Below are 19,754 nucleotides of genomic sequence, written 5' to 3'. Positions count from 1 at the left end.
TTGTTGCCAGTCTGCGTCGCTTTAAATTTCACTGCTAGCAAGCAAGATTGCTTACTTTATGCAGTCTTAATCGCTGGCCAGACATGTTTTGGTTTTTAGTGATAGTGCTTGACTGTTGAAAGTACATTGTGCTGGACTTGTAGCAGACGTGTGGTCTTGCACATTCAAGTTTAAGAGCTCAGATGTGTGAGCTGAAGCTGACCTTATTCCTTTAAATGTCTGTTCCTAAAGAGATACTGGGATTTTCCTTAGTCAAAATTCTCATGCACACTTCCCAGGCACAAGGTGCCTGACTCTTGTGTGCAGGATGCTCTCTCCCTCCTTTTTCTTTTTCCAAATTTCTGGGGTTGCGGCACAGCTGAGTTCAATGTGGGAAGTATTCTGAGATAAAGAAACCCTAGAAATCCCTTTCATCAGCCAATTGAAGTAGCTTAAAGTGCTTCTTTAGTATTAAACTGTTCAGCAAGGCATCAGTCCCCACTGCAGCCATTCTGCTGTGGGAAGTGTTGTCACATCTTGGCTGAGGGCTGCCCAACTGCTTGGCTGGCACTTGGAAGGGCTGAGGAGGGCACCTCCCTGGAGGCTCTCGAAACAGATGAGAGAGGGCTGAGAGGCAGAGTAAATGGTACTTGCTCGCTGCACTGTATTTATGTGTTGTACAATATGGCTTTAATCACTTGTGATGGTCATGTATAATTACGGGAGGTAATATTATAGTGTTCTTAATTAACCATCATTTTAATTTTACAGTATTAATTGCAGGCCCAGTGGTGTGCTGTGGGGAAGAGAAAGGCTTCTTGGTATATCTCACGTGTGAAATCAATGAGAATAACATTTGTCCTAATTACTCCTCCAGGAACTGCGGAAGTACAAGGAGAATGAGAAGGATACAGAGGTGTTAATGTCAGCACTTTCAGCCATGCAGGATAAAACACAGCACTTAGAGAACAGCCTGAGTGCAGAGACAAGGATCAAGCTGGATCTGTTCTCTGCATTAGGAGATGCAAAACGACAGCTTGAGATTGCCCAAGGTAATGCAGGATAGTTTAATTCAATACATAGTACTGACTGAAAGCATGACAATAGAGAAGAAAGAATATCCTACGTCTTTATTTAGGGGTGAGCTACAGCCCCTCCTCAGCATTTCAGCTTTCAGTGGGGTTTTGCCTTTTGTGGCTCTGTGAATGTGAACCTGACCTGATTGCCCAAGCTATTAAACTGAAGACAAAAACCATCAAGATGGGTGTTTGACTTAATTTATCATTATTTTCTACATTTTTATAAGCCGTTACCTCAAAGCTGGAGAGCTTCTTTTAAAGGGCTGGACTGTAAATAATAGTTACTATCTATGAAGCCCCTCTCCTTGAGTCCTAATCGTATTTTATTACTCCTGAAGTAAATACAGCCTAAATGTTAGGGGAGCAAAATAACCCAGCCGGTTTTAAACAAGGCACTGGCGAGGTGAGTGTGGGCATTGGTGCTGCAGCCACCAGAGGGAGCATGAAGCCAGCGATAACTCCCTGCGCAGGTTCAGCAACCCAGCAAGCTAAATTAAATAAAATTAAATAACCTTTGAATTTAGCCCCTCTTTAATTTCCCTGCAGAAATTCGCTTGGCTGCAGGAAAACCGTTTCATTTCATTGGTGTTTGTTTTATTAATTGCTGTAGTGATGATGTGAGTGTGCACAAAGGGGGGTTAGGGGAAGAAGGCATCTCATAAGCAAATGGTACTGCTCTTGTGAGGTGCTTGTAAAAGGTGAATGGAAAAGAGCAAAGCTGAGCTGTAGAAGTAATTGTTTGATGCAGCAGTGAATCCAAACAGTGCAAAACCTGATGGAAGTGCTATGTCAAGTTGCGTGACATGGTAACTAGAGGTAATTCACCTCAGCACAAAGCAGGAGTTACACACGTTCTGTTTTACTGATGCCATGTTAGGCAGTGGACATCTCCTGGGTGTTTTGCTTCTTAATGAACAGTCGGTGGAGGGTGAGAACACGCTGCGGGTTCTAAGTGATGTTGTTTGCTGTTTTCAGGGCAAATAATTCAGAAAGATCAGGAAATCAAGGACCTAAAACAGAAGATCGCAGAAGTCATGGCAGTAATGCCCAGCATAACATACACTGCAGCCACCAGCACTCTGAGTCCGGTTTCCCCACATTACTCTTCCAAATTTGTGGAGACCAGCCCTTCTGGACTTGACCCCAATGCCTCTGTTTATCAGCCCTTGAAGAAATGAATGCCAATTTTCTTTTTGCCCAGTAATTTTGTCATGCTGAAGGCATCACACAGGAGTGTCTCTTGCAGTCAAGATGAAGTTGTATTGTGTGAGACTGTATTTGTTGTCATTTAAAACAGGATAAAAGAACATCTGGATTGACTAGAACTGCCCATCGGTTTTTCTTGTAAATTTTTAGAAAACCTCACAGAACTTTGCAATTTATTTTCCTTGGCCAATGCATTAAAAACAATTCTTGGTTTTCAAGTAGCCAATTTTGCCTTTTTATGTACTCTTGCATGGTTTCCTCTTGAAAAACACAGGGCTTTGCTTGATTTTGAACCCTTTCTGCTTTTTGTTTTTTTAATAATCAAGTTGAATTTGCAGATTTGTTCAGGAATGGTGAGGAAAAAACCTTTAGTTTTTACAGTGAAAGGGTTAAATAATCCAACAAAGCTTTGATTTATAGATGTATTGAATACAAATATGTGATGTTGCAGAAGATAATTTGATTACCCCTCAAAGGACCAAACAAATTTCAGGGGCGTTGTTTAAGGGAAAGAATAAGAGAATAGCTGATGATGTGACGGTGGTTGTTGTGTGAAATATTTATATTCCCATTGGTGTTTTTAGTCATTGAGAATTGCTAACAGTCTTGTTCACAGTGCCTTGGGAAAAGACATTTCAAGAGGAAACTTGATAGTTTAAACTATTTTTTCCCCCTTCACTGTCATCTAGCTTATATATCAAGCTCATTACAGAGTCTACTGCAAATTGTACATGGTAATTTGGATGTTCATTATAAACCAAGGTTACATCTTCTGTTTATTTTGATATAAACTCAGCAGTGTTCTGTAAGTTGCCTTGATTATACTGCATCATGGAAGGCACAATATTCATACAGGAAGCGTTATTGTGAAGGCGGAGCTGTGCAATGTACTGTATACAAGAGACTGTAAAGCTGGCTAATAAAAGCTGCAGTTCTGGGTTTTTTATTTTATCCAACTCTGATTTACACTCTCTGTCACCTCGTGTTTGACAATTTAAGTGGAGCTGAATATTTGTCAGCCCTTGTGCCAAGGGGTTTTGAAGGAAACCTGTAAATTGCACAAACATTTAAGTTCAAATTGCCTTCTACATTATAGAAGATGTTTGCCCTGGCAACTTCTGAGGGGTTTTGAGGGTGAGGATTACAGGGGTGGGAAGCAAAATTGGATTGGAAACTCCGAGCATTACAAACCCAACTTAGGGCTTTGCAAATATGCAGTGGACTCTGAGAGGACAAAGTTCCTAAAGGAAAAGCATTTGGTGTTAATTGGCATGGAGGCCTCATTAGAAAACACTGAGTAGGACACGCAAGTCAACAGAAGTATTAAAGTTGCATCATTTTAATCACAGGTGCTCTTTTGGGACAAAACTCCTAGCGTTAGCCAGGTGTGCTTGTTGCTGCCATTCGCATTTGGAACCATCCTGTGTAACTGTCACCACCAGGGTGTTGCTCAGAAATGTCACCGGTTTTCCATCTCTGTGCAAAACATCAAATACTGTCGGTGATTTTTTGTGCTGAGGTTGCCCCATTTTGCTGCCTGCTTCAGCACAGTTTTCATTCCGGACTTGAGCGTGGCTGCATTCTTTTTTTTTCCTGTGGAGTTTATAAGGAATAAATGTTTTCTTGCAGGTTAAAAATAATAATAATTTTTTTTTTTTTTGCCTTTTTTAACTGCCCTGGTGTAGCCTGGTCTAGAGAATGCGTTTTGATTCAAGAGCACTCTGGTATTCCAGGTAAGCCTCTTGTATTTAATGCATAAACTCAGCAAGCCCTGACAGTGGGCTCTTAAAAAAGAAAGGAAAAAAACCCAAAACAAAAGGTAAAGTTCTTGAACTGCAAAAGTGCATCTCCAGGTTTAGCCTTTGCCTTTCACCATTCTCCTTCCTGCAAAAGCAAAGCTGAGATGCGTGATTTGGAGGTTTTAAGCATTGTCCTTGTCTACACAAACCCAAACAACTTGTCCTTGGTTTCTGTCTCTGCTTCATTCTCTCAGCAGCCACTGTTCCTGTTGCCATTTTTTAATTGGGAATCCTGCAGCTGCATTCAGGGAGCAGGAGCTGTCGTTTCCATCTCTGTGTGCTTTGGCTGCTGCTCCGGCTCGTCCTGACATGGGGCTTCTTCTCCAGGTAAAACTTTCCAGGTACCAAGACACTCGAGCCTCAGCTCTTCCGTGATCCTGCTGCGGGCACTGCCAGGAGCTCCCAGTTCCCTCAGGACACATCTATTCTTGTTTTCTTCTCACACCACCACCAGTCTGACATACTCATAGATCATTTCATAATCAAAATACATTATAGATAAGTTTGCCATTTTCACAGCTCACGTTGCAGTGCAGCAGAAGCTGCTTCTTTAGTAGCCTCCGCAGTCCAGGTGGAAATGTTCTCTTAGGAAAGAGGAAGGTATTTGCAGGCACCAGTCAGCTGTGCAGGGTAAGGGAAGTGAGTGGAAGGAGATAGTTTAAGTGCTCAACTCTGATACCAGCCAACCTCTGGATCTTAAAATATTTAAATGCCTGAAATGGGAAATACCTTAATGACTCATCATAAATGGTGCTTACAAGATTAATTTATGGGGAGTTTAAAAACGTAGGAGTGCAGAAGGGTCACTTAGGATAGTCTGGTATTTCTACAGTAGATTTTGAGATATTACTGCAGAATAAACACCAGAGAGATCTGCCAAAGAAAGACTGAAGTATCTAGAACTTTTTCCAGCCGGTGTAACCCTGGGGGGAGAAGGTAATGGAAAGCCGGGACTTCTGTGCAATGCTTTTGAGTACCTTGGGGTTTATCCTCACTCAAATCTGAAGTAGAGCGGAGAGCAGTATGACATTTTATTTTTAATATTTAACAAAAAGCTCCTTTATTCATGGAATCTATTAACTGTGCCAAGATGAACTGGCTCCCTTTTCTTAGCATATTTCATGGTGACGGGGGAGGGAGGGCCTAAATGCGTGTGTTGAATTCAGTCCTGCTTCATCATGCAGAATTGCTGCTTTGGCCTCAGTGTCCCTCTGGCCAGGAGGTACCAGTCCCTCAGGCACCAGCTTCAGTGCGGGACAGCGGCTGAGCTGCCGTCTGCCTGAATGTAGCTGCTTCCTCGGAACTGTTTAACCAGGACAGACTCATGGTTTTGCTTTTCCTTTTCCTTTCTTAATTGTTAAATCAGATTTGGAAGTTGTTCGCTTATCCCAGCATTGCCTGAAGCACACTGGAATTGCACACTGGAGTAACTGGCTCCAAGAGCGATTCTTAAACCAAAAGAAACACGCCTTCGGCATGTCCTGATGCTGCCATTGAGGCCAGGAGCTGGCTGCTCCACATATGTTGCTACTGATGGCGTTTGTATGCAACAGATGGGTTTTTTGCACTTCGAAATAAAAATCAGACTCTTTCCAATAGCATTGGATAGAAAAGGCTCTGTTAAAAAGTTTAACCATTTCCTTTACCACTAGTGCCTACTATTGAGAATAAGACTGTTTCCAAGATTAGCATCTGAGAGTGGGACGAGAGCCTAAGCCAAAGCCTGCACCTGAACTCCAGACAGGTTTGTGTACTGGTGGCACTGAGCACCATTGCACTGCAGCAGTGCTGCTGGGTTGGGGCTTGTTTTGTTTGTTTGAGGTTTTTAACAAACCTGACAAGTTTTAATCACAAGCTCGGTGGTTGTTAAATACTCATCAGAATTGGTGTGATGTGTTCTTACTGCTGGACATTGCCTTTCTCTTGGCATTTGGAAGCCAAGGTCAGAAACAGACCTTCAGCAAGTTCATACTAAACAGATTATACAAATTAAATCTGAGATGCCTCAGTATCTTAATTGAATCAGCTTCTATGATGCACTAAAATAATAGACAATCATTTGCATCATTCTAATAAAGGAGAATAGGCAGAAAAAAGGCAAGAATCAATCAAGTTGAAATGCAAGTGGCTCATGTAGCTATAATTTCTGAGTGGTCACGGTGCTGTTCTAGAGCATCTTGTCAGGTTCAGAAAATACTGGTTTGTACTGCTTACAATGGAAGTCTTTCTTACCTAATTAACAAGAAGTTATTTCCCATCAGGATTTAGCTGGTATGAACAATAATGGTTTATTATAATAACATAACAGGGGCAGTTAGGGAGAGAGTAGCCTGCTCCTTCACCTTGCAGGAAATGCTCCAAGAGCAGTACATGGTTTGTGAGGAGAGACACCTTTTTCTTGCTTACCCCAAAGCAGCAGCTGAGAAATTTCCCTCCCTGACAACACAACATGGTATCCTGGCCATAAACCATGCGTCAGCTTGAGGTGAATTTGCTTACCCTTTGCTTTCAAGCCATTCCATTCAAAGTCTGATTGAAACATTCCTTATGCAAAATGCATGACAAGCATTTTAAAGACAATTTAAGATGGTGCTAAACCCAAGGGATTATTGCAGGTGTGAAGGAACTAGCATTTTCCAATCTTTATCTCTGTAATTGCTCACTTAATCTGATCTATTTCTTGCTATGTTTGCCATTGTATCCTAACTTCCATTAACACTGACTGAACAATTTGGTCTCTCGATGATGTTTTGGGCAGTCTCTATTTGTTTGTAGGCTTTTCTGGCGTGTTATCACTGAAACCCACCTGCTTATTTGTAATTTCTTTAGGGTTTTTTTTAAATAGGTTTGTGGTTGGTTGGTTGGGTTTTTTCCTTAGCCCTCGCTCTGAATTACCTGCCATATAGAGTAACTGCGAGCAATTTCTGTCATGAGAAGATTTATGCTTCCTCTGCTTTTATTCCCTTTATCAAAAAAGCCAATTGAAGGGATTGTATAAGGTGCATCTGTTACCCATGGGAATATGCCTGCAAAGCCCCTGGGCTCTTTGGAGGACATTAGAGCCCCCATCTATAAAGAAACCGAGTCTCAGCCATCCTGAGAGAACGGAGCTTTAAAATGTTGAACTGTTTCGATAGGGAAAGAAGTTGAAGTTGTCTTTTAGCCGTGATTAGCTTGAAGAAGAGAAAATCCAAGTCCCCCTAAATCCCAAGTAAACTTGGATCTGAACCCAAGTGTTGTGGTTTCCAGCGACAACAGTTGAGAGCTGGAGGGCCCAAACCCAGAGCAAACGAGTCTTGGAGTATCCCGAAGGGGAGAACTTGAAAGGAAAAGTCCTTTGCGTTGTCTGTGAGCAGCCAGGAGAGGGCCCAGGCAGCCTGTGCTGAGTCTGGCCCCGCTGAGCGTGCATTGCCAGCACTTCTCGGTCACCGGCACCCCGGGAAAAAAGCCATTTGTTTTTAACCGGACTTGTGATGTTATTCCAGAGTCTTGCTGTTGTGTGGAAGAATAGGGAATTCATATCTGGAAACCCGGAGAGCTCAGGAATACATGGATTTGCGTGCTCACAGAAGTATAAGCAATATGCCCACATTCTCTCCCTGTGAGGCTATACAGGGATTCAAAGAGAGGGAACAAAGAAGGCTTTGCTTTATCCTCCATATCCAGAAGCCTTTCTGTTGCAGAGACCGCAGCGATACAGATCCTTGGTTGAAGCTTGATGCAAACACAGGAACCGTCGCACCGTGTGTACACCTGTAGTATTTCACCTGTGTTCTGTCCATGGTGATGGTAGTTACCTGCTCGACTGCCTTTACCGGATGTCTGCCGGTGCAGCCGCAGCTTGCCTGTAGCTCTTCCCTCTACCTGCTTACCCATCTGTAAAATGGGCTTTTTGTTTCTCAGCTTCTCAGGGATACACTCGAAAGCTTGCTCCATGTTTATTGCTGCTTTAAAGGACTTCACTGAGCTCAGATATACAGGAATGCAGAGGGTGCAGGTAATAGTTTTCAGGTAGGGATTTCTCTGACAGGTGACATAATTCCTCTGTGCCTGGCAAACTCTTGGAGCAGATTCTCCTGGAAGACATGCTAAGGCACATGAAAAACAAGGAGGTGGTTGGTGATAACCAGCATGGCTTCACTAAGGGGAAATCCTGTCTGACCAATTTGGTGGCCTTCTATGATGGGGCTACGAAACTGATGGACAGGGGCAGAGCATTTGATGTCATCTACCTGGACTTGTGCAAAGCGTTCGACACTGTCCCACACAACATCCTTGTCTCTAAATTGGAGAGACATCAATTTGATGGGTGGACCACTCGGTGGATAAAGAACTGGCTGGATGGCCGCACGCAAAGAGTTGTGGTCAATGGCTCGATGTCCGGCTGGAGACCGGTAACGAGTGGTGTTCCTCAGGGACTGGTGTTGGAACCGGTTTTGTTCAACATCTTTGTCGGTGCCATGGACAGTGGGATTGAGTGCGCCCTCAGCAAGTTTGCCGATGACACCAAGCTGTGTGGTTCGGTTGATACGCCGGAGGGAAGGGATGCATCCAGAGGGACCTCGACACGCTTGTGAGGTGGGCTGATGCCAACCTGATGAAGTTTAACCATGACAAGTGCAAGGTCCTACACCTGGGTCGGAGCAATCCCAGGCACAGCTACAGGTTGGGCAGAGAAGAGATTCAGAGCAGCCCTGCAGAGAAGGACTTGGGGGTGTTGGTCGATGAGAAAATGAACATGAGCCGGCTGCAGTGTGCGCTCGCAGCCCAGAAAGCAGCCGTATCCTGGGCTGCATCAAGAGGAGCGTGACCAGCAGGTCGAAGGAGGTGATCCTGCCCCTCTGCTCTGCTCTTGTGAGACCTCACTTGGAGCATTGTGTGCAGTTCTGGTGTCCTTAACATAAAAAGGACATGGAACTGTTGGAACAAGTCCAGAGGAGGCCACGAGGATGATCAGGGACTGGAGCAGCTCCTGTATGGAGACAGGATGAGAAAGTTGGGGCTGTTCAGCCTGGAGAAGAGAAGTCTCTGTGGAGACCTCAGAGCAGCTTCCAGTATCTGAAGGGGGCCTATAGGGGTGCTGGGGATGGACTCTTCATCAGGGACTGTAGTGACAGGACAAGGGGTAACGGGTTCAAACTGAAACAGAGGAAGTTTAGATTGGATCTAAGGAAGAAATTCTTTACTGTTAGGGTGGTGAAGCACTGGAATGGGTTGCCCAGGGAGGTTGTGAATGCTCCATCCTTGGCAGTGTTCAAGGCTAGGTTGGATGAGGCCTTGGGTGCCATGGTTTAGTGTGAGGTGTCCCTGCCCATGGCAGGGGGGTTGGAACTGGATGATCTCAAGGTCCTTTCCAACCCAAACTATTCTATGATTCTATGATTCTAAATATATGGCTTCCTCCTATGTCTTCTCTTGCTCATAGCAGCAAAGATTTAGTAACAATAAAAGGAAAACTTAAATACATGTGCATTTTTAACAGAAGAGTCTGGTATCTTCAGGTCTCTCTTTTACATTTGTTACTGATTTACCATAGCTAAAGAAAAAAGGGGGGATATGTAGTAACGTGGTGGATGGAGACCAGCAGGACCCGCACTTAAGGCACTGACAGGGGAGAAGCTGGAGGAATTGAAACCATGAGTTTTGCTGCATATTATGGCACCAAGTAACGCATTAACAGTCTGTTTTTCATGCTGTGTTTCTAAATGGCAGCAATACTTAGAAAGTCAAAACGCTTCTCAAGTATTCAAATACAAAGGCAAGAGTTACTGCAGATTATTCCACATGTACAGAGCCACTCAAGGGCAGCATTATCTGATGGTTTAAGCAGAGCTCAGCAAAGCCCTGAGCAAGGCCAAGTTCTGCTCCCAGCCCGGTCACTATGGCTTGATGCCAAAAGGGGGGTTAAATTGGGAACTGATAAGGCAGCTTCTTGCCCCATAGAAACTGATCTGGAGACACACCGGGGACTGAGGAGGGAGCAGGATTGAACAGGAGGGTTTTCTCAGTGCTTGCTCCTTATTTTTGTCAGCACGGCGAGTTCAGTGGTAGTTACATCAACCAACCCTCACTGACTCCCTTCTGCCTTTAGCTGAGATTCCTGTGCAGTCCCTTTGTACTTCAGTCGTGCCAGCCATGTGCCTGCCCTGCTTTTAAACAGGTGGTGATCCAAGGAAGCAAAAAGAGTAAGGGTAAGGAATCCTCCTGAGTTCTTCCCCCCTTGTCTGTCTGCCCTGGTTGACTCTTTAGTGAGCTTGTGAAACAGCAACTTCATTTGTTCTGTGGTAGCACTTAAAAGAGCTGCGGGACAGGGATGCAAAGTGGTCACTGGGAGCTGAGCACTGGCACCCATTGGTGTCCCTCTTGCTTTTCTTGTGACCTCTAAAATTCCTGGGGCTCTCAGCACAACTGCACGGTCCCAGGAGCCAAAGCAACCCCTGAGCTGAGGTATCGTGCTTGGCAGGTCAGGTTATTCCCCCTGCGCTGAGCTCCCTACGCAGTGCAGCTCCAAAGATGTACATCTCCCTCCACTCATTGCTTGGCTCTTCAGAGAAGCAGGTCCCTCAGTCTAAATGAGTTAATTTGCTTACCTGGACCTCTGTCTTCATCTCCCTTGCTTTTTGCAGCCAGTAAGCAGCTGATGGGGTTTCAACCTGTTGGATGTTTGTGGTGTTTCTTGATTGGGTTCTTACGTGGCTGCCCTACTATTTCTCAAAGGCCAGGCTTTGGAAATCACTTAGCCTTATGTTTGGCAGTTCAGTTAATAAGTTGTATAATTACAGTTCTAGGAGCAGGTCCAGTACCTTTAGAAAGTGCAGGGGAACCTAAATACCTTCAACCTTCTCTGCCTCGACATGGTATTAATTTCTTTCTCCTCTCAATGGCAACAGAATTAATTCTGGAGAGACCTGTTGCTCAAAGTGGAATCAGTGGATTAATGAAAGTGTTAATTATTAAAGCTTGCAAATGCTCCCTAATGATTGTTTAGTGCAAAGTTAATGCTTGATTGGAGAAGGTCATCTGCAAGCCTGAGTAGGAAATCTGTCTCTGTAATAGCAGGTGAAAGCACAGCTACAAAGCACAATTCTTTTCATGATATGCACTGGTGCTCTCCACTACACTCTGCCTCACTACCCTGAACAATGGGCTTGGAAGCAGGGCTGGGGTTTGCCATAGGGCAGCTGCAACCCAAAGGATCACCCCTGTTAATGAAGTGGGAGCAATTACACCCATTGCTGTGCCAACTCCTTGCAGCCCTACCTGCAAGGGAGCCTCAGGCTGAGGGTGGCTGCTCGTGTCTTGCTCTGCACGCCATCTCCTGACAGCTCAGCCAACACGTGGCAGGCATGCAGAGGAAATAAGCGGGTGCTATGGTTTTGTACCCATGGTCTCTGCTGCAACGATGTGCGAATGGAAGGGTCCAGCAATCTGTGCTGCAAAGCCTCAGCCTGAGGCACCTCTGGAGCACTCCTGGAGCACCTCTGCTGGGGCAGAGGTGTCAGCCCCACACCTCTGTGTGCACTCCTCAGGGGTAATTGAACCGAATGGCACCAGCAGGTATCATCCCCAACAGAGAGGAGCACCCCATTGCTCCAGCTCAAGAATGAGTTTCTCTATCAGTTCTAGGTCTAAGTCATGCTGCTGAGCCTTTCTGATCTTAGAGGGGCAGGTTAACTGCAGGACAGCCACAGCCTGCGACTGTTGCAGGACCCCATCCTGCGCTTTGACTGGTTTCCTCTACTGGGAGTTAATTGGAAAGGACATCAAGAACCTGGGTTTGGTTTTCCTGGCAGTGCTGGGGCTGGGAGGGGACCTCCCTTTTTCCAGCCGTGCCCCTCACTGCGTTTGTGGCTTTGGGCAAACCTGTGTGTGCTTTGAACTGGTTTTCCTCTTTAAAATGAGGACAATAACGCACACCCTTGCAAGAACCCCTCGGAGGAAGGGCGTTGTCTCAGCGCTGCCAAGGTCTGCAGTTGTTAGAACGGATGCTTAACTTTACAGCTTCAAACCAAACCAACCCCTCTTTTGAGTGAAGCCTTGCGCGTAGCTGCTGGGGATTAGGCATTAATGTTGTGAGTCCCTATAGGCGCTCCTCATTGCTTCATCAGAGCGATGAAACTGGTGTGTGTTTTGCAAAAGGAAGCGTAGTAAGAGTGGGGATAGCAACAGGCCAGAGATGAACCATCACAAACAGGAGGGGAGCAGCCCCAATGCTCCTTGGTGCAGCCCCAATGCTCCTTGGCGCAGCTTAACCTGAAGCGAATGAGGGACACAACCTCCTTTGCAGTAAGCAAGGCAGTCAGTAAAAGCAGAGCTGGAAAGAGCAGTTGCTGACATGAAGCTGCTGCTTAACTTTCAAGTTAAAGGCTTTGGAAGCACCTGCTATGAAAGCGCCGTTCCCCAGCAGGAAGAGGATGAGGGCTTTGAGATGCCTCCTGTGATGCGCAGCACCAGAAGAAACCCCGTCAGCCCGGTAAAGGATTGCGGGATATCCTCAGGTGGGAGAGAATGGAAATGATTCTGACCTTCAGGATAGGAAAGCTCTTGCGCTACATGGGCTGTCCATGCAATTGCTGCAGCTTAGGGGATCTCTTCATTAACCTCTTAGATGTTCACAGGCAGGATCAAAGCTTCTGCCTGCTGGGGATTTGGCCCCGTGCTTTGCAGCTTCGACTTCGCCATTGAAAGGGATTGAGCAGGATGCAGACTGGGATTGCTCCAATCACACCTCCTAACAGATTCTGACAGGAGGAGCCACGTTAGCAAGAAAAAAAACACGCAGTGTCTGGGACTGCAGGGGGTTTGTGTATGCAGCCAAACCAAACATTCTTGCTCTACTCACTGGGATGCTGGACAGCCGAGAGGGGAGGCGTGGATGTTTGGATTCAAATGGACTTTTAGTTGGGAAATCGAGGAGTGATAGCAACGCAAATGGCACCATTGCAAAGCTGACTTTCTGCAGAAGAGGCACAGCTCAAGTTTTTTGTCCTGGCTCTTTGGCAGTGGGTGCAGAGGCCAAACATTCCTGCTATACTCACTCTCATGCTGGTCAGGCGAGAGCGGGAGCCACTGAGGTTCCATTCTAATGGACTTTTAGTTGGGAAATCGAGGAGCGACAGCAATGCGGATGGCACCGTTGCAAAGCTGACTTTCTGCAGAAGAGGCACAGCTCAAGTTTTTTGTCCTGGCTCTTCAGCTGTGGGAGCACAGGCCAAACGTTCGTCCTCTACTCACTGGGATGCTGGTCAGCCGAGAGGGGAGGCGTGGATGTTTGGATTCAAATGGACTTTGAGTTGGGAAATCAAGGAGCGACAGCAATGCGGATGGCACCGTTGCAAAGCTGACTTTCTGCAGAAGAGGCACAGCTCAAGTTTTTTGTCCTGGCTCTTTGGCTGTGGGAGCAGAGGCCAACCGTTCGTGCTCTACTCACTGCGATGCTGGTCAGGCGGGAGCGGGAGCCACTGAGGTTCCATTCTAATGGACTTTTAGTTGGGAAATCGAGGAGCGACAGCAACGCAAATGGCACAGTTGCAAAGCTGGCTTTCTGCAGAAGAGGAACAGCTCAAGTTTTTTGTCCTGGCTCTTTAGCTGTGGGAGCAGAGGCCAACCGTTTGTGCTCTACTCACTGGGATGCTGGGCAGCCGAGAGCAGGTGCCAATGAGGATCAATTTTAATGGACCTTTAGTTGGGAAATCGAGGAGCGACAGCAATGCGGATGGCACTGTTGCAAAGCTGACTTTCTGCAGAAGAGGCACAGCTGAAGTTTTTTGTCCTGGCTCTTCGGCTGTGGGAGCAGAGAGACTTCTCCGCCCTCTTTTCACTGTAATTCACAGGGACATGGGAATGTTTCCGTTACGCTAGCACTGCCAGGCAGGGCATGACTGCGACTCCAGGAGCTTTGGCATCTCCCACTCGTAGCTGTGACTACATGAGCACGGGGGGAGGCAGCCTGGCTGTACTCTGCCAGAGCCTGCAATTAAGCCTATCGAGCCTGTTCAAACGACGTCAAGGCACAGCTCCAGGGAGAAGTCTCTCCCTTTTGCTACCCTGATTTATGCTTGATCCCTTAATATCCCCCATTCGAGCATTTCACTCAGCAGAAGAAAGGTCAACAAGGGAGAGCAGGGTTCTTGGCTTGCACATCTGCTACGCCAGGCCCTTGAGGACCTGTCTGACACTTGTGGATCTTCACAGTGCCTGCTGCAGGATGTGGGTACTGCAGCAGTGATGTAGGTCAGTATTTGTAAGCTGTCTTGGGCAGAGCCTCTTATTTGTGGAAGGATGTGGACAGCACCTGACAGAGAGGGACCCACACCTCATACGTGAGTGCCTTCCAGAGCCAATGAAGGTGACTGATTCTTTCCCAGAACAGAAAAGCCTCCAAATCCTGCACGCAATTGAAGCTGCAGGAGGAATTAAGGCTGGCAGAACGTCATTATCTAAACTGGAGTTCAGCCAGGACCTGGGGCTCACCCTCCTCCTCCTGGGAAAGTGCCTTTGAGTGTTTGACAGCTCTGTTGGGTCCAACCACTGGGGTTTAGGTATCCTCTGAAAGACCGGAGTTGCTGGAGCAGGAACCCCCCTTGGCTTCTTGCTGGAGCTAAGACTGTAGATAGCAACTACCAAATCCTCCCGAGCTTGCAGCACCCAGATTCCCTTTGGCAACCCCTGTCCAGGTTCTGGCAGCTGAGAGCCTGCTTTTCCACATGTGGGGTCAGGCAGGATCGCAGCCCATCTGCAGCTTTGTCTCTATTACTGCTATGGGAGGTGACCACATCCTTGGTCCATTTCTCCCCTGCACCCTCCCATATTCAGCTGAAGACCCCCAGAGCCTGCAGCAGGGAGGGAATGCAAGACAGGCAAAGTTACACCATGCCTAAGGCTGTTGCTGGTGCAAGTTCCCCAAATCTCTTCTCTTTTGGCCACATCTGGACAGGTCAGTGCCTGAAGAGCCCTGGATTCCTTGCTGTGCCTGTGTAACAAGCCCAGCCTTGCTCCATCCCAGTGGGACCCACAGGATTGATGCTCCTCGGTGCCCTGTTACCCTGCGGGCCGAGGGTGCTGGGTGTCTGCAGGTCACGGCTTTGTCCCAGTGGCCACAACACACCAGGAAAGTTCTTTCTTCTGGTTCCTTGGCATAAATATTTGATGTGACCCAGGAGCATCCCAGCGGGGCTGCGTTGTGCGCCCTGAACATGGGCCACGTGAATGGAGGTGGTGGGTTAATTATTATGAAACAGCTCTGAGAAATAAATGCAGGTTGCCATGGAAGCACCAGCAGCTACAATGTCACCTCGGTTTTTAAGATGCTTTCAATGTTCCAAACACCATTTGCTTTCTCTTTCAAAACAGAATATTCCAGCGGAGGGGAGATGGAGCTGTGTCCGTGGGCTGTGTGAAACCGGGCTCCCCTTTACTACAGCTGAGATTGACCTCATGCCTAAGCCATAAGGAGAGGGCACGGGGCTGCAGGCAGAGGAGCTAACCCAGGAGGCAAAGGGAAGTGCAGGCTGGAGATCAGGGAATAGGCTGGGAATGCAGAGGGCAGCTCGTCTTGTGACCCCTGCTCCTCGGGAGGTTTGGGGTGTACCAGGAGAAGAGTTGAACAGTAAAGAGGGTTGGAACATGACAGGGAAGCGTCTCTGAGGGTTTGAATGGAATAAATTGAGATCTTGTTTGAGAGAGGGAAAGAGGTGAGCAGAGATGCCAAGAATTGATAATGCTGATTTAATGAATGCAAAAATTCAGATTACTGGAGAGCCACGAGAAACCCACACTAGGAAATGCCTGGAAGCTGGGTTCTGCCTGCCCCCTTCAGTCATCCGGATGAAGCAAGAAAGTGACCTTTTAACCCACTTTATTTTAATGAGCCGTCTGTTGCCTGTCTCGCTGCAGGAACTTGTGGGTCTCTGCTTGCAGCCAGCACCAGCAAATCCAAGGGAATAATCAGTTGTAGCCAGGTCTTGTCTTGTCTGTCCCATCATCAGGCTACAAGCGTGCAGTGGTGTTTAGCTGGTGGTGTGGAGCCATCTGCCAGCAGAGCCACCCTACCCAAGCGATGGCTTCCTCCTTGCTGTGGGCTCAGGCAGCTCCTGCAGCACCACGGGCGGGCATCAGCTGATGGATTCACTGAGACACTGAAACTTCTTGCAGCCCAGAAAGCAACCGTATCCTGGGCTGCATCAAGAGGAGCGTGACCAGCAGGTCGAAGGAGGTGATCCTGCCCCTGTGCTCTGCTCTTGTGAGACCTCACTTGGAGCATTGTGTGCAGTTCTGGTGTCCTCAACATCAAAAGGACATGGAACTGTTGGAACAAGTCCAGGGGAGGCCACGAGGATGATCAGGGCTGGAGCAGCTCCTGTATGAAGACAGGCTGAGAAAGTTGGGGCTGTTCAGCCTGGAGAAGAGAAGGCTGCGTGGAGACCTCAGAGCAGCTTCCAGTGTCTGAAGGGGGCCTATAGGGATGCTGGGGATGGACTCTTCATCAGGGACTGTAGTGACAGGACAAGGGGTAACGGGTTAAAACTGAAACAGGGGAAGTTTAGATTGGATCTAAGGAAGAAATTCTTTACTGTGAGGGTGCTGAGGCACTGGAATGGGTTGCCCAGGGAAGCTGTGAATGCTCCATCCCTGGCGGTGTTCAAGGCCAGGTTGGACAGAGCCTTGGGTGGCATGGTTTAGTGTGAGGTGTCCCTGCCCATGGCAGGGGGTTGGAACTGGATGATCTTAAGGTCTTTTCCAACCCAAACCATTCTGTTATTCTATGATTCTGTAAATGTGACCACCACAAGCCAGTGTCCTGCACGCTTACAGGTGTTAACAGCAGCATTTGTCCTGTTCTGGTTGTGCTCTGTCTCTAACAAACTATTTCTGCCTTCAGAGCTGTGCTTGTTCGGATCCTGCAGTCAGTCTCTCACTCACTTCAGCTCCCTGGTTTCTTGATTCTGTGGCCCCTGCCTCATTTTTGGGGGTGTCTTTGGTGTAGTACCATGCATGCTTAAAAACCTGTGCTGGCAGCTGCCTATAAAGACAAGGGCCTTAAAAGGCTGTTCCTGCAGTGCCCTGGCTACGAGCAGAAATAGATTCAAACCTGGTGGGGAAAAAACCCCATCAAAATTTCATAGGTTCCTAAGAGCCAAAGTCTCTGCTTTCTGAAACTCCAGTGCAGGGATTTCTGCTGCCTTGGAGGATCTTTATGGACGCACTAATTGCTAACACTGAGGGCAGCAGGATCACTCCAGGAAGGGAAGCGTCATGGTTGGGGAGCTTGGGTCTGGCTCTCAGGCATAGAATCATAGAATAGTTGGGGTTGGAAAGGGCCTTAAGATCCAGTTCCAAGCCTCAGCCATGGGCATGTTTGCACAAAGGGGGTTGTGTCCCTGTGTTTTCACCCAGAGCCTGAGAGGGGCCACTCCACTGTTCATGGCCGGCCTTAAGATCTATCTTGGACTAAAAAGGAACATTATAACCCCCTGTGTGTTTGGAAACTCCACACATGTTCAAGGAGAGTTCCTGGGAAAAGATGCGTTTTAAGCACATAACCAAGGACATAACTCAGCTCAGCCTTCGTTTCATGTTGTTTGCGTTTGAGGTGAGGAGGTTTTATTCTAGGCCAAAACCAAAATCAAAACGTAAAACCTTGCAATGCTTTTCAGTGACCTGGGGTGACCACGTGCAGCAGGAAGACTGCAATATTCCAGCTGCTAAATCAAGTGATTGCGGGTGTTGGTTATTTGCTGACAGGCAGTGATACCTCCCTGCAGTCATAGCAGGAGCCAGAGCCAAGCCAGCGGGCAGCAGGCGGGCAGAGATGAAAAGTAAGTACTCTCCTTAGATTCATTTTAATTCCCTCCGTATCTTATGATAACCGCTAAATCATCACCACCAGGAATAGCATCTGTGGTTATTAAAAGCAGCCGTCAGTCCACCGAGCCACAGGAGCTGTGCTGACCCCAGTCTGTCTGCTCGATGCTCCTGCTGGGCTGACCCTGCACCTCTGCAATGATAACAGGGGTGCTGGTGTAAAAAAGAGGATGGAAAGCAGAGAAAGATGCACAGAGACGACAGCCGGATCTCTGGTACCCAAATCAGCCATGGGGCTCCGGAGAAGTCACCTGAGGCCTGCTTGGTTCCAGCTCCACAGACCAGTCCGTGACCGTCACCCTTCTCTCAGACCTTCCTCTCCTCAGCTTCCCTCCCCAGGGTCCATTCGCACTTCGTTTCTGCTTCACTCCCAAATCCGATGCTCAGGTTGGTGCTGTTCAGTTGGAGCTTACCCAGAGCTCCTCGCAGGGAGCAGCAGAGTACAAGGAAGGCAGTGATGGTTTCATGTGGCCTCATCCAGCAGAGGTGTAAAGCATCATCCTCACATCCCATCAACTGCAGTGGGACTTGAAAGCTCCCAGCACCCCTTCACAAGCAGCTTTAATGCTTTGGCATTGGGCTCAGAGGCTCTGGGGTAAAACCCCTTCTCCCAGAATGATAAAGATGGCAACCTCCGATCCCAGAGAGCAAATGTCAGCCTGAAGCTCAGGAAAGGGAGGGAAATAAACACCCAAAGCATCAAAGGGGACACAGATGGCCAAAAACTGATGGAGAGCACAACTCCCTGGCAGGGAGCCTGTGGGCATTAACATGAAAGCGATTGTTCTACACATGCACAGTTCTTCTGACAAACCAACGTCTAGAAGCTAATGAGAAGCCAGGCGCCATTGAACTAAAGAGCAATGCAGATTTACCACTGCAGGTTTGATGGGGTTTTTTGAAACAAGGAGGTTTGGGGGGGGGGTTGTGTGTGTTTTAAAAACCCTCCTCTCTCATTTGAGTTTAAGAAACAGTTCCTGCATTTCCTGTCCCTTCCATCTCCACCCTGTTTGTGCAGCAGCTGCTGAGGAGCCCAGCTCCATGTGCGGATGCCACACAAGTGCGCAGCACCAGCAGTGAGCAGCTTCCAGCAGCCCGAGCAGTCAATGGCCTTTCTGTGCGGTGCTCAGCTGCTGGCAGTGCCCGTGCTGCTGTAATCAAGCTGCTCACGGAGCCAGGCTGGGCTGGGTGACGGGCACGGGGAGCCAGCTCCACACCGAGCTGTGGCAGCGCCAGGTCCGGGGCTTGCTCCAGCCTCTGGCGCGCAGCGAGCAGAGCGCTGTGGCCTGAGAGTGTCCTTGAGCTCTTGCCATTGGTAATGAGCCACGTGAGCGCTCTCTTATGCAGCGTTCTTCATCAGTTCATTTGTCTTTTTCTCTTCCTTTGGCAGATGGAGAGCCTAAAACACAGCAGAGCAACGTTTTGGCCAATTGTTACCCATTGAACCCATCTGCAGAAGCCAGAATAAATCAAAGTTCCCCAAATGCCATGAGGTAACGCTGCTTCCATCCTCTTCTCCCTATAAGCTTTTATAAAATGAGTCTTATTTATGCCTGCAGTACTGGAGTGCTACACACATGATTCCCAAATGACTCCCCAACCTAACTCGAAACTTCCTGCCTCTTTCTCTGCGACAGAGCCCATGATGCGACATCCAGTGTGTGTGACATGGCACTAGCACAGCCCACAGTGACAGGGGGATCTGATGCTCCTTTGCCAAAAATGGGCACCTGGGCTGTAGCAGTCGGTCCCTGTGTCGGGTTTGGGGTGCTGAGAGCACCCTTGGGGAGGGAGCTCTGTCCTCACCACCACGATGCTCTAAATTGCT

General features: G+C 47.7%; 1 protein-coding gene across 3 annotated transcripts in view; it reads left to right on the top strand.

Moving 5' to 3' along the window:
- The window catches only part of MACO1 (macoilin 1), a 40,865-nt gene extending 25,385 nt beyond the window's left edge, over nt 1–15,480 (top strand). The window contains exons 10-13 of one of the 3 annotated variants that reach the window (XR_013958303.1): nt 857–1,031; nt 3,950–3,997; nt 4,258–4,390; nt 15,416–15,480. Coding sequence is in view for 2 of the 3 variants with exons in the window: in XM_080632644.1 (XP_080488770.1) it covers nt 857–1,031; nt 2,034–2,236 (378 nt within the window). In the remaining variant the exon portion in view is untranslated. Of the gene's footprint in view, nt 1–856; nt 1,032–2,033; nt 3,221–3,949; nt 3,998–4,257; nt 8,686–15,415 lie in introns of those variants that run through there. The other 2 variants (XM_080632645.1, XM_080632644.1) reach the window with 2 other exon arrangements.
- Nucleotides 15,481–19,754: the final 4,274 nt, after the last annotated feature.

This window comes from Psittacula echo, assembly GCF_963264785.1.
Source record: "Psittacula echo genome assembly, chromosome: 21".
Classification (NCBI taxonomy): Eukaryota; Metazoa; Chordata; class Aves; order Psittaciformes; family Psittacidae; genus Psittacula; species Psittacula echo.
Note: the sequence above shows the minus strand (reverse complement) of the source record. Positions and strands in the feature narration are given on the sequence as shown.